Source organism: Siniperca chuatsi, linkage group LG24 (genome assembly GCF_020085105.1).
Source record: "Siniperca chuatsi isolate FFG_IHB_CAS linkage group LG24, ASM2008510v1, whole genome shotgun sequence".
In the NCBI taxonomy this organism is placed as follows: domain Eukaryota; kingdom Metazoa; phylum Chordata; class Actinopteri; order Centrarchiformes; family Sinipercidae; genus Siniperca; species Siniperca chuatsi.
Genome location: NC_058065.1, coordinates 255,269 through 269,220, shown reverse-complemented (window position 1 = coordinate 269,220; position 13,952 = coordinate 255,269). Strand labels below are relative to the sequence as shown.

Sequence of the window (13,952 nt, the reverse complement as noted above, 5' to 3'; positions counted from 1 at the left end):
CGTTAAAATCCTTGCTGTTTTACTCTAAACGTGTTGGAAACGTGACTGAATCAGTATAAAAAACATGAAATGATAATATGATATAATCATTTCAAACAAAAATAACGCTCTCGGTCTCACCCAGAATTCATATTTCATGCTGTACAATATGTGAACCTCAATTAGTACAAAATACATTGGAAAATTCAAAGACTTTCTGTACTGTGAAATTTGAAATCCTGACAGAAGGAAACGAGTATATAGTTTTTAATTTCTTTCTCCTGTTCATGAATAAACCCCACTATGTATCTACTTACAGAGCTTTGTTGGAGGCTTTAACCACTGGCAGCAGCCTCAGAAGAGATTCCTCTGAAGCAGAGTATTTCTTCAGGTCAAACACGTCCAGATCTGTTTCTGATGACAGTAAGATGAAGACCAGAGCTGACCACTGAGCAGGGGACAGTTTATCTGTGGAGAGACTTCCTGAACTCAGGGACTGTTGGATCTGCTCCACTAGAGAACGGTCATTCAGTTCATTCAGACAGTGGAACAGATTGATGCTTTTCTCTGCAGAGGGAGTCTCTTCGATCTTCTTCTTGATGTACTCGACTGTTACCTGATTGGTTTTTGAGACACTTCCTGTCTGTGTCAGCAGGCCTCGTAGGAGAGTCTGATTGGTCTGCAGTGAAAGTCCCAGGAGGAAGCGGAGGAACAAGTCCAGGTGTCCATTTGGACTCTGTAAGGTCTTGTCCACAGCACTCTGATAGAGATGTGTCACTGTAGGTTTGTGTTTTCTTGTTTTAGACTTCTGGGATGTTGATTGTTGTTCTGACAGCAGATTGACACCAGAGTTGATGAAGGTCAGATGGACATGAAGAGCAGCCAGAAACTCCTGAACGCTCAGATGGATGAAGCAGAACACCTTGTCCTGGTACAGCCCTCTCTCCTCTCTAAAGATCTGTGTGAACACTCCTGAGTACACTGAGGCTGCTGTGATATCGATGCCACACTCTGTCAGGTCTGATTCATAGAAGATCAGGTTGCCTTTCTGCAGCTGCTCAAAAGCCACTTTTCCCAGAGACTCAATCATCTTCCTGCTCTCTGTCTCAGCTCCTCTATCATACTTGATGTTCTTCAGTTTGGACTGAACCACCAGGAAGTGGATGTACATCTCAGTCAGGGTCTTGGGCAGCTCTCCTCCCTCTCTGGTCTTCAACTCGTCCTCCAGAACTGTAGCAGTGATCCAGCAGAAGACTGGGATGTGGCACATGATGTGGAGGCTTCGTGATGTCTTGATGTGGGAGATGATTCTGCTGGCCTGCTTCTTATCTCTGAATCTCTTCCTGAAGTACTCCTCCTTCTGTGGGTCAGTGAACCCTCTGACCTCCGTCACCATGTCAACACACTCAGGAGGGATCTGATTGGTTGCTGCAGGTCGTGTGGTTATCCAGAGGCGAGCAGAGGGAAGCAGGTTCCCCCTGATGAGATTTGTCAGCAGCACATCCACTGAGGTGGACTTTGTAGCATCAGTCAGGATTTTTGTGTTGTGGAAGTCCAGAGGAAGTCGACACTCATCCAGACCGTCAAAGATGAACAAAACCTGGAACTCTTCAAACCTGCAGATTCCTGCTTCTTTGGTTTCAGTAAAGAAGTGATGAACAAGTTCCACCAAGCTGTACTTTTCCTCTTTCAGCACATTCAGCTCTCTGAAAGTGAATGGAAATGTGAAGTGTATGTCCTGGTTGGCTTTGTCTTCAGCCCAGTCCAGAGTGAACTTCTGTGTTAAGACTGTTTTCCCAATGCCAGCCACTCCCTTTGTCATCACCGTTCTGATTGGTTCATCTCTTCCAGGTGAGGGTTTAAAGATGTCTTCGTGTCTAATTGTTGTTTTTGGTTTCCTGGATGCTGTTTCAATCTGTCTGACCTCATGTTCTTCATTGACCTCTCCAGTCCCTCCCTCTGTGATGTAGAGCTCTGTGTAGATCTGGTTCAGAAGGGTTGGGTTTCCTGCTTTAGCGATCCCCTCAAACACACACTGGAACTTATTCTTCAGGTTAGATTTAAGTTTATGCTGGAAACGAACTGGAACAGGATACCCTGAATGAACACACAAGGAAATATTTGATCATTTAATTTCCTTAAAGAATGAGTATATGAATATATTTTCCTCCGTCTCTTGAGACATTAGTAAATGTTTATCCAGCATGTTGAATCTTTAGAGAAATCCTCTTACTGCTCTGCAGACAGTCAGCCAGCTCCTCCTGCTTCATTCTCCTCAGGAAGTGCAGTGTGATCTTCAGAAATGCCTCTCTGCTGCTCCTCCTCTGCTCTTCCTCCTTACCGTCCAACACCTCCTCATCCTCCCTCTGACTCTCTGAGCATTCTGGGTAATCTGATCTCAGAACCGTCTGGATCTTCTTCAGTTCGTTCTTCACAAAAGTGACAATGTTCTCCTCCAGCAGCTGGAACAGAATATTATATGAATGAAACAATCAAACTAAAATCATGGAACCAAACATCAGATCCATGTTGGACAGACTGACAATCCACTGGTCTAAAAAGTGCAGCATGGAGATTATTGTGACCAGAAGTGATGTAAAAGTAGTTGTTGTACATGTACAGACCATAAATATGGAGTCCAGGTGTGTTTGATGCTGCTGGGCAGACTGACCACTGGGAACCTCTGAGCTCTCCTGGTCGACTCTGTGGAGGAATCATGAAGAATTAGTTCGCATTATGTCCGTCCAAACAGAGACAAACACAAGCTAAAGGTCCTTTGAGTTAAAGTGTTGATTACAACATTGAATCAGATGGTTTCCCCTGACATTAAAGTGTTGGTCGTACTGCTGATCCCACTGTGAATCAACAGTCCTGTCTGCATTTCTGTGCAGCTTTCAGTTTACTGTGTTGGTTCACCAGCTTGTCTGGTTTAGTCCCTCCAGCTCTTATTGACCCCTATAATACTGTGGACATCAACGCACAGCTCACACAAGCTAACTGGATGCTACCTGTCCAGTGCAAATTGGTAGTGAGTTGCAATAAAGTTGTAGCAGGTGAAGTGAGAGAAACATCAGGAACACCAAAGAGAAAACCAGAGAATACTGGATCAAACCAAAGCTGAGGGTGATTTCACACTGAACTGTGTGTCAAATGAAAGCTTGAACATATTTCTCTTGGCTACAGGTAAGCAAACAGGTACAGGTGTTGTTTGTAGAAGTTGGTACAGCTGTTTCTTTTATAATGTACAATATGTATGTATTTTGTTTTCCACTTGTTTGACACAATAAAAAACAATCAGCTTGTTTTACACACAACACATGTTTGAGCATTGGTAGAGGTGAACATTGTCTCCTCTTTGAGCTTCTGCAGCCTGCAGTGATCCATAACAGTTTTCACTGTTTTATTCTCCTGCAGTCATCAGACAACAGTCAGAACGTGTGTGAGGAGAAAATGTTAAACTGAAGTCAAGAGCTGAAGACTGGTTATACTGGTTATACTGGGCAGCTTTTACATGTGAGAATATAAATGTATGTGAAGAAGAACGATGCTGAAAATAAACAAACAGGTTCAATAAAACTTCTCTGGATAAATAACAGTTAAAACATGAATCAGTGATATTTTAAAGTTTTAACAGCTGACCTCTTTGCAGCAGAGGGCTGTCGTACTTTAAAATTAATGGGGCGATCATTTGACTGGTCACTCTTGAAGGACACACAGGTGGGTTCAGGTCCATAAGAAGCTGGTCTCCCAGAGATCCTGTTGGACAGAGAGGAAGACCACCAGGGATGGAAAATCACTTTTTAGTCTTCAGACACAGAAGCTGCTGGAGAAACTAGCAGCTATCAGCAAGAAAAGGATCAACACACCAAAGTTCAATAAAACATGAAGCTGAATGATTTCAGTCTGTGTATCATCGCTTCATTTTCCTATAAAATATTGGACCAAACCAGGACTAAATGTCCTGATCTCTGAGCAGATTTTACTGTTACTGACAGATAACAAACTGAACTGTGGGGTCCGTCAGCAGCGACACTGTTGGCCTGTATTCTAACGTTTGCATTACTAGACTCACCACAAATATCCTGACTGTTATTTACAGACTTTGGTAGGTGAAGCTTTTAGGACAAAATTCAAAGAGCAGTTTCAGACTAAAGACACTTTGGAAGATCCCCACTTGATTTGTGTAAGTCAGACTGCTGAAGCCTCATATTATCCTCAGCTGAACTTTACAATGTGTTTTTACACAGAACCAGGACTGTGGATTTTGTCCTCCACCACTTCCATTGAAATCACATGAGGAAGAGATCTGCTCAGGGCCAGTGTGCACAGGAGGACCAGTTCCAGCCACCAACAACTCTTTCAGTGTACATGTGGGCACGTCAGTGTTGTTTAGGGACAGACTGGAAAACACCTGAACCTGTCCTTTAATACTAATCTTCATCTGACCTTCATCATCATCACTCTAGGAGAACAGGAACATTATAAGGACAACTGGTCAGACTGGACTTAATGAGGACAAACATCAGCAGTGAGCAACATGAGGAGGGAAATATGAACATTTTAGGTCAGACTGTCCAACACTTTGAATGCTGACAACTACTTACTGCCTGGCAGAGAAATGTCTTTGTTTAAACTCAGTAAAATCAATGAGGCGAGGAATTGACCAGTCACAGAAGGACACACAGCTGGGCTCAGGTCCAGGTCCAGGTTCAGCAGAGGCTTGTCCCCCATAGATCCTGTTGAAGAGGAAGATGGACATTGAATGGAAATTCTCTTTTTAATCTCCAGCCACAGATGCTGCTGGAGAAACTAGCAGCTATCAACAAGAAAAGGATCAACATAATGATAATAACCAAACTGTAAAACACATTTCTTTCAACCTGATTATCTGAAGCCACGGAGACTTCAAACTGTATGTTGACTAAAACTGAAGAGTTTGTTCAGAGATTTTTCATGAATTCTAATGTTGTAATGTAAAATACACTGTATGAATGTCAGTTCTGGAAAATCAGACACGAGTTGGCTGTAAAACTCACTGTGGACATATTCAGATCATGCACCGCTGTAGCTACCATTGAGTCTGGACCTCGGTAACTTTTACCACAGGCTGCTCTTCTTTTGTTGTCCTTGTGAACGGAAGTGATTTTTATAGTCTAAGTGACATCACTGTGAGTGCCTCTTGGGACAGCTGCAATGAAACGTCAAAATCTCTAGATGTCCCAGTAAAGAGTTTCGACTGTTATCTGATGTTATTGCACTGTTAAAAACCAGCGTTCACTGTTTAAGTGGATCTGAAAACTTTTCCTTTAGTTTAGCTGGGAGCATATTAGAGTCATTCTTTGAGAGTGAACAAGTGGAGGTGGATCACACTGAGTTTACTGACTGATCCCTGCCTGCTGTTCGTCGCTTGTTTGTTAGTCAAATAAAAAATCAATAAGAAACTCATTTGAAGTCTCAAAGCCTCTGGTTCTTGTTGATCAGATGTTACTGCTCTTCAGGAGGAATTTGTTCTTTCACATGTTTTGTAATGTTGCTGATATTATAGAGGAACTTGATGCTGACTCACTCTGTCAGTGGTGAAGCTGGTCCTTTGAAACATAGAGGTGGCTCTATGGACTGGTCGCTCTTCAAGGACACACAGCTGGGCTCAGGTCCAGGTCCAGCAGAGTCTGGTCTCTGCTGCTCTGGCCTTGAACACAACACACACAGAGCTTTGAGTGTGAATAATGATGGTGCAGTGATCTGAGTGCTGAGCTCTGACATGGAGAAGAGTCATGGACAGTTAGAGATCCTCATCTCACCTCTGAGCTCTGGTCTGGCTGCCATGTTCCCCACACAGACTGGTTTTAGAGGAGGGGCTCCTCCTCTCTGTCCTCACACTGATTCATGCTGCTGAACTCACATCCACATCAGCTCACACACACTTTGATCTGGAGAGGAAACACAAATCCTTCATCTGCACATCAGCTGAAATCCTCCTTTCCATCATTTCTCCTGTAAGAAGCTCAGCTGCTCCTCCAGTGATTGGCTGTTACTTTCTGTTTCATATCAGTGTCAGCTGAATGCAGTCAGACAGCAGTGAGGCAGAGGAAGCTGCCATCAGCTGCTGGACTTCTACTATCAGGCCACTAGATGGCGTCATGAAGCTGCAGTGAAGTGCAGATTTTCCTTCACCGACACACAGAGGGGCTGAGATGGACTGATGTGGTCTGACAGAACCTCTCCGTCTACAGAGTCCCTGTAGAAAAGGACTCGATGCAACAAGCTACAGCTGATTATTTCACAGCAACAGCTGAGATTAAGGCTCCAATATAATAAGCAACAAACTGTACTTTAGTGCAGTACCTGAGTGAATGTACTTACTTTGTACCTCTGTTGAATAATATGATCCTGAAATAAATGCAGCCTCAGTAAAACGCTGACAGATCAAAGTGAATGAGTCTCTCTCATGTATTGATTGTTTAGCAGCTGTTGATCAGATCCGTATTTGGGGTAATGAGCATGTTGATGTGAAACATAAGAAGCGACACTGGTTCCAGCTCATTGGATGAAGAACCTGTTGATCCTTCAGATAGCTGGGAGACCCTCTGACTCCCAAACTGTCTGCACATCAGTCCTGTGGTGGAAATATAACGACACAAACAGCTGTTCTCCAGCGGCTGTCCGGCCGAGCGAGGCCGCATTTAGTGGCTCAGACAGCGGGAGAGCAGCGGCTCGTCTCCGCCTCCTCCACAGGCTGATTCAGGCAGGAAAAGCTGCCTTCAGCCGTCAGTCAGTGGAGCTACACAGTAATAACGACTCTGTGTCCAGCTGCTGAGGATCCGCTGACTCTGCTGCTGCTCTTATTCCGCCGCTTACACTCCCAGACACCGACACAACATGGCGGAGATTTGTAACATTAATGGCGGCTGTTTGGCCTCCTTCGTCCCGAGTTTCCAGTGAAACTCAGAGCTGTGAGTTTGGAGAAATGAAGCGTCGAGCGGCAGCTTTCTGCTGTTTCTGTGGAACTAAGCTGCCGACAGCTGAAAGCAGTTGGTGCCAACAAGATGAGCAACGAGTCATAGAGTTTAAAATAGTGAAACATTACCTTAACATGGAGAAGACGACCACAGCCGGGGCAGAGGGGGGCAGAGGGGAGCAGAGGGGGTAGCCGGGTGCAGAGGGGGAGCAGAGGGGAGCAGAGGGGAGCAGAGGGGGGAGTAGAGGGGTGTAGAGGGGGAGCACTGGGGGGCAGAGGGGAGCACTGGGGGAGTAGAGGGGGAGCACTGGGGGGCAGAGGGGAGCACTGGGGGCAGAGGGGAGCAGAGGGGGCAGAGGGGAGCAGAGGGGGAGTAGAGAGGGGAGCAGAGGGGGGCAGAGGGGAGCAGAGGGGGAGTAGAGGGGGAGCACTGGGGGCAGAGGGGAGCACTGGGGGCAGAGGGGAGCAGAGGGGAGCAGAGGGGGGGAGCACTGGGGGCAGAGGGGCAGAGGGGGAGTAGAGGGGAGCACTGGGGGGCAGAGGGGAGCACTGGGGGCAGAGGGGAGCAGAGGGGGCAGCAGAGGGGGGCAGAGGGGAGCAGAGGGGGGAGAGGGAGGGGAGCACTGGGGGCAGAGGGGAGCAGAGGGGAGCAGAGGGGGGAGCACTGGGGGGCAGAGGGGAGCAGAGGGGAGTAGAGAGGGGAGCAGAGGGGGCAGAGGGGGCAGCCGGGTGCAGAGGGGCAGAGGGGCGAGCAGAGGGGAGCACTGGGGGGCAGAGGGGAGCAGAGGGGGAGTAGAGAGGGGAGCAGAGGGGCAGAGAGGGAGCAGAGGGGGCAGCCGGGTGCAGAGGGGGGAGCAGAGGGGCGAGCAGAGGGGAGCACTGGGGGCAGAGGGGAGCAGAGGGGGCAGCCGGGTGCAGAGGGGGCAGAGGGGGCAGCAGAGGGGCGAGCAGAGGGGGGAGCACTGGGGGCAGAGGGGAGCAGAGGGGGCAGAGGGGGGAGCAGAGGGGAGCAGAGGGGAGCACTGGGGGCAGAGGGGAGCAGAGGGGAGCAGAGGGGGCAGAGGGGAGCAGAGGGGAGCAGAGGGGGGAGCACTGGGGGGGCAGAGGGAAGCAGAGGGGGGCAGAGGGGGAGCAGAGGGGAGCAGAGGGGGCAGAGGGGAGCAGAGGGAGCAGAGGGGGGAGCACTGGGGGGCAGAGGAAGCAGAGGGGGCAGCCGGGTGCAGAGGGGGGAGCAGAGGGGAGCAGAGGGAGCAGAGGGGGAGTAGAGGGGGTGTAGAGGGGGGAGCACTGGGGGTAGAGGGGAGCACTGGGGGAGTAGAGGGGAGCACTGGGGGGCAGAGGGAGCACTGGGGGCAGAGGGGAGCAGAGGGGGCAGAGGGGAGCAGAGGGGGAGTAGAGAGGGGAGCAGAGGGGCAGAGGGGAGGGGAGAGGGGAGTAGAGGGGAGCACTGGGGGGCAGAGGGGAGCACTGGGGGCAGAGGGGAGCAGAGGGGAGCAGAGGGGAGCACTGGGGGCAGAGGGGAGCAGAGGGGGAGTAGAGGGGGGAGCACTGGGGCAGAGGGGAGCACTGGGGGCAGAGGGGAGCAGAGGGGCAGCAGAGGGGGCAGAGGGGAGCAGAGGGGGAGTAGAGGGGAGCACTGGGGGGCAGAGGGGAGCAGAGGGGAGCAGAGGGGGAGCACTGGGGGCAGAGGGGAGCAGAGGGGGGAGTAGAGAGGGGAGCAGAGGGGGCAGAGGGGGCAGCCGGGTGCAGAGGGGGGCAGAGGGGCGAGCAGAGGGGAGCACTGGGGGGCAGAGGGGAGCAGAGGGGGAGTAGAGAGGGGAGCAGAGGGGGCAGAGGGGAGCAGAGGGGGCAGCCGGGTGCAGAGGGGAGCAGAGGCGAGCAGCAGAGGGGAGCACTGGGGGGCAGAGGGGAGCAGAGGGGGCAGCCGGGCAGAGGGGGCAGAGGGGGGAGCAGAGGGGCGAGCAGAGGGGGAGCACTGGGGGCAGAGGGGAGCAGAGGGGGGCAGAGGGGAGCAGAGGGGAGCAGAGGGGAGCACTGGGGGCAGAGGGGGGGAGCAGAGGGGAGCAGAGGGGGGCAGAGGGGAGCAGAGGGGAGCAGAGGGGGAGCACTGGGGGCAGAGGAAGCAGAGGGGGGGCAGAGGGGAGCAGAGGGGAGCAGAGGGGGCAGAGGGGAGCAGAGGGGAGCAGAGGGGGGAGCACTGGGGGCAGAGGGAAGCAGAGGGGGCAGCCGGGTGCAGAGGGGAGAGCAGAGGGGAGCAGAGGGGAGCAGAGAGGGAGCAGAGGGGAGCAGAGGGGAGCAGAGGGGAGTAGAGGGGGGCAGAGGGGAAGCAGAGGGGGCAGCCGGGTGCAGAGGGGGAGCAGAGGGGAGCACTGGGGCAGAGGGGAGCAGAGGGGGCAGAGGGGAGCAGAGGGGAGCAGAGGGGCAGAGGGGGGAGCAGAGGGGAGCAGAGGGGGAGCACTGGGGGCAGAGGGGAGCAGAGGGGGTAGAGAGAGGGCAGAGGGGGCAGAGGGGGCAGCCGGCAGAGGGGGGGGCAGAGGGGCGAGCAGAGGGGAGCACTGGGGGCAGAGGGGAGCAGAGGGGGGAGAGAGAGGGGAGCAGAGGGGGGCAGAGGGGAGCAGAGGGGGCAGCCGGGTGCAGAGGGGAGCAGAGGGGCGAGAGCAGAGGGAGCACTGGGGGCAGAGGGGAGCAGAGGGGGCAGCCGGGTGAGAGGGGGCAGAGGGGGAGCAGAGGGGCGAGCAGAGGGGAGCACTGGGGGCAGAGGGGAGCAGAGAGGGGGCAGAGGGGAGCAGAGGGGAGCAGAGGGGGAGCACTGGGGGCAGAGGGGAGCAGAGGGGAGCAGAGGGGGCAGAGGGGAGCAGAGGGGAGCAGAGGGGGGCACTGGGGGCAGAGGGGGAGCAGAGGGGGGCAGAGGGGAGCAGAGGGGAGCAGAGGGGGGCAGAGGGGGGAGCAGAGGGGAGCAGAGGGGGAGCACTGGGGGCAGAGGAAGCAGAGGGGGGGCAGCCGGGTGCAGAGGGGGAGCAGAGGGGAGCAGAGGGGGAGCAGAGGGGAGCAGAGGGGAGCAGAGGGGGGAGCAGAGGGGGAGCAGAGGGGGCAGAGGGAAGCAGAGGGGGCAGCCGGGTGCAGAGGGGGAGCAGAGGGGAGCACTGGGGGCAGAGGGGCAGAGGGGGGGGCAGAGGGGAGCAGAGGGGAGCAGAGAGGGGGCAGAGGGGGGAGCAGAGGGGAGCAGAGGGGAGCACTGGGGGCAGAGGGGAGCAGAGGGGGAGTAGAGAGGGGAGCAGAGGGGCAGAGGGGGAGCAGAGGGGAGCAGAGGGGGAGCACTGGGGGCAGAGGGGAGCAGAGGGGAGTAGAGAGGGGAGCAGAGGGGCAGAGGGGAGCAGAGGGGGCAGCCGGGTGCAGAGGGGGGCAGAGGGGGGAGCAGAGGGGCGAGCAGAGGGGGAGCACTGGGGGCAGAGGGGAGCAGAGGGGGCAGAGGGGAGCAGAGGGGCAGAGGGGGAGCACTGGGGGGCAGAGGGGAGCAGAGGGGGGGGGAGCAGAGGGGAGCAGAGGGGAGCAGAGGGGAGCACTGGGGGCAGAGGGGAGCAGAGGGGGTAGTAGAGAGGGAGCAGAGGGGCAGAGGAAGCAGAGGGGGCAGCCGGGTGCAGAGGGGGAGCAGAGGGGAGCAGAGGGGGGAGCAGAGGGGGGAGCAGAGGGGAGCAGAGGGGAGCAGAGGGGGAGTAGAGGAGGCAGAGGGAAGCAGAGGGAAGCAGAGGGGGCAGCAGGGGGTGCAGAGGGGGAGCAGAGGGGAGCACTGGGGCAGAGGAGCAGAGGGGGGCAGAGGGGAGCAGAGGGGAGCAGAGGGGGGAGGCAGAGGGGAGCAGAGGGGAGCAGAGGGGGAGCACTGGGGGCAGAGGGGAGCAGAGGGGAGTAGAGAGGGAGCAGAGGGGGCAGAGGGGAGCACTGGGGGCAGAGGGGAGCAGAGGGGGCAGAGGGGAGCAGAGGGGAGCAGAGGGGGAGCACTGGGGGCAGAGGGGAGCAGAGGGGAGTAGAGGGGGAGCACTGGGGGGCAGAGGGGAGCACTGGGGGCAGAGGGGAGCAGAGGGGGGAGCAGAGGGGGCAGAGGGGAGCAGAGGGGAGTAGAGGGGGGAGCACTGGGGGCAGAGGGGAGCAGAGGGGAGCAGAGGGGGGAGCACTGGGGGCAGAGAGGGGAGCAGAGGGGAGAGAGAGAGGGGAGCAGAGGGGGGCAGAGGGGGGGCAGCCGGGTGCAGAGGGGGCAGAGGGGCGAGCAGAGGGGGGAGCACTGGGGGGGCAGAGGGGAGCAGAGGGGGAGAGAGAGGGGAGCAGAGGGGGCAGAGGGGAGCAGAGGGGGCAGCCGGGTGCAGAGGGGGAGCAGAGGGGCGAGCAGAGAGGAGCACTGGGGGCAGAGGGGAGCAGAGGGGGGCAGCCGGGTGCAGAGGGGGCAGAGGGGGGAGCAGAGGGGCGAGCAGAGGGGGAGCACTGGGGGCAGAGGGGAGCAGAGGGGGGCAGAGGGGAGCAGAGGGGAGCAGAGGGGGAGCACTGGGGGGGCAGAGGGGAGCAGAGGGGGAGCAGAGAGGGGCAGAGGGGAGCAGAGGGGAGCAGAGGGGGAGCACTGGGGGCAGAGGGAAGCAGAGGGGGGCAGAGGGGAGCAGAGGGGAGCAGAGGGGGGCAGAGGGGAGCAGAGGGGAGCAGAGGGGAGCACTGGGGGCAGAGGGAAGCAGAGGGGGCAGCCGGGTGCAGAGGGGGGAGCAGAGGGGAGCAGAGGGGAGCAGAGGGGGGGAGCAGAGGGGAGCAGAGGGGGAGCAGAGGGGGGGAGTAGAGGGGGCAGAGGGAAGCAGAGGGGGCAGCCGGGTGCAGAGGGGGAGCAGAGGGGAGCACTGGGGGCAGAGGGGAGCAGAGGGGGCAGAGAGGGGAGCAGAGGGGAGCAGAGGGGGGGGCAGAGGGGAGCAGAGGGGAGCAGAGGGGAGCACTGGGGGCAGAGGGGAGCAGAGGGGAGTAGAGAGGGGAGCAGAGGGGGCAGAGGGGAGCAGAGGGGAGCACTGGGGGCAGAGGGGAGCAGAGGGGAGTAGAGAGGGGAGCAGAGGGGCAGAGGGGAGCAGAGGGGGGCAGCCGGGTGCAGAGGGGGCAGAGGGGAGCAGAGGGGCGAGCAGAGGGGGAGCACTGGGGGCAGAGGGGAGCAGAGGGGGGCAGAGGGGAGCAGAGGGGAGCAGAGGGGGAGCACTGGGGGCAGAGGGGAGCAGAGGGGGCAGAGGGGAGCAGAGGGGAGCAGAGGGGGAGCACTGGGGGCAGAGGGGAGCAGAGGGGGAGTAGAGAGGGGAGCAGAGGGGCAGAGGGGAAGCAGAGGGGGCAGCCGGGTGCAGAGGGGGGAGCAGGGGAGCAGAGGGGGAGCAGAGGGGGGAGCAGAGGGGAGCAGAGGGGAGCAGAGGGGGAGTAGAGGGAGGCAGAGGAAGCAGAGGAAGCAGAGGGGGCAGCCGGGTGCAGAGGGGAGCAGAGGGGAGCACTGGGGGCAGAGGGGAGCAGAGGGGGCAGAGGGGAGCAGAGGGGAGCAGAGGGGGGGCAGAGGGGAGCAGAGGGGAGCAGAGGGGAGCACTGGGGGGCAGAGGGGGAGCAGAGGAGTAGAGAGGAGCAGAGGGGGCAGAGGGGAGCAGAGGGGCAGCCGGGTGCAGAGGGGGCAGAGAGGGGGCAGCAGAGGGGCGAGCAGAGGGGGGAGCACTGGGGGCAGAGGGGAGCAGAGGGGGGGGCAGAGGGGAGCAGAGGGGAGCAGAGGGGAGCACTGGGGGCAGAGGGGAGCAGAGGGGGCAGAGGGGAGCAGAGGGAGCAGAGGGGAGCACTGGGGGCAGAGGGGAGCAGAGGGGGAGTAGAGAGGGGAGCAGAGGGGCAGAGGGAAGCAGAGGGGGCAGCCGGGTGCAGAGGGGGAGCAGAGGGAGCAGAGGGGGAGCAGAGGGGGAGCAGAGGGAGCAGAGGGGAGCAGAGGGGGGAGTAGAGGGAGGCAGAGGGAAGCAGAGGGGGGCAGCCGGGTGCAGAGGGGGAGCAGAGCTGGCCCCACTGGCCCTCCAGTGGCCACAGCCAGTAACTGCAACACTGACATTATTACACATGTATCGCTAATGTTCATCAGGCTGATAATGCTGCTCTGTGTGTGAACACAGATATTATTAAACTGCTGTCAACTCTGATGTTGTTTCCAAACTGACTGATGGACTCGTGGAGGAATGGTCAGAGTGTTTACTGCCCTCCAGTGGCCACACGGAGTCACTGCAACACTGCGTTACACTGATGTGTCCAACAGGATCCACACTTACTATAAGGATCAATATGTACCGATCAGTGTCAGTATCAATATGTGTATTCATGTGTCCTGCAGCTACTCCCTCTGACCTCTGGAGGGCGCTGATCACACACATCTTTTATTATTCTATTTCACATCAACACCAATGTTACTGAGCACGTTATTGATCCTGCACTGATTAGTGTTTACTGCCCTCAGATGGCCACAGTGAGGAATTACAACTAAAAACATGATGACAGAATAACTAAGTAGTCAGCCAGGACATACACTGTAAGAAATGACTGTAAAGGGAGTACTGTTAAAACACCAGAGCAGGAGATGCGCTGTATAAAGTTAGCATCAGGAGTTAAACTGCAAATAAACTGATGTGAGTCTGAGACCAGAGAGAACGCTCTGTTTCTAAAAGTTAGTTTCACTCCTGTTTTCCTGTTTGCACGTTCACATATCAGCCTTATTTTACTGTTTACTGACTGCTTTCAGCCATGTAGCGCTAACATTGTAACTGCTTCATCGTGGTTTCAGATTTAATCCATCCGTACAAATGCAAAACCAAGGGTTTGGCCAGCAGATGTCGCCATACTGACTGAATCAAATCTGTCAGGATCACTGTGACTACAAGTTTCCCCGTGTTCTTCCCCTTCCTGTTTCCCCTTGTGTGTTTTGTCTGTCTCTCTGTGTTTGTGTGGCGATCCTCCACTCTCTTTCTGCTCTTCCCAGTCTGCTCCCACTGGC

General features: G+C 56.1%; 2 protein-coding genes across 2 annotated transcripts in view; one reads left to right on the top strand and one right to left on the bottom strand.

Annotated features, from left to right (window-relative positions):
* The window catches only part of LOC122871907 (NLR family CARD domain-containing protein 3-like), a 752,187-nt gene that overhangs the window by 663,934 nt on the left and 74,301 nt on the right, over nucleotides 1–13,952 (top strand).
* The window catches only part of LOC122871905 (NACHT, LRR and PYD domains-containing protein 3-like), a 35,547-nt gene that overhangs the window by 3,124 nt on the left and 18,471 nt on the right, over nucleotides 1–13,952 (bottom strand). Inside the window, exons 2-8 of one of the 2 annotated variants that reach the window (XM_044187483.1) lie at nucleotides 5,781–5,909; nucleotides 5,546–5,668; nucleotides 4,584–4,715; nucleotides 3,619–3,735; nucleotides 2,604–2,682; nucleotides 2,213–2,441; nucleotides 297–2,076 (exon numbers count right to left, since the gene is read on the bottom strand). The exons of the other annotated variant lie outside the window; for it this stretch is intronic. Coding sequence (XP_044043418.1) covers nucleotides 297–2,076; nucleotides 2,213–2,441; nucleotides 2,604–2,606 — 2,012 coding nt within the window. The 5' untranslated portion in view covers nucleotides 2,607–2,682; nucleotides 3,619–3,735; nucleotides 4,584–4,715; nucleotides 5,546–5,668; nucleotides 5,781–5,909. The remainder of the gene's footprint in view (nucleotides 1–296; nucleotides 2,077–2,212; nucleotides 2,442–2,603; nucleotides 2,683–3,618; nucleotides 3,736–4,583; nucleotides 4,716–5,545; nucleotides 5,669–5,780; nucleotides 5,910–13,952) is intronic. 2 annotated transcript variants of the gene reach the window in all.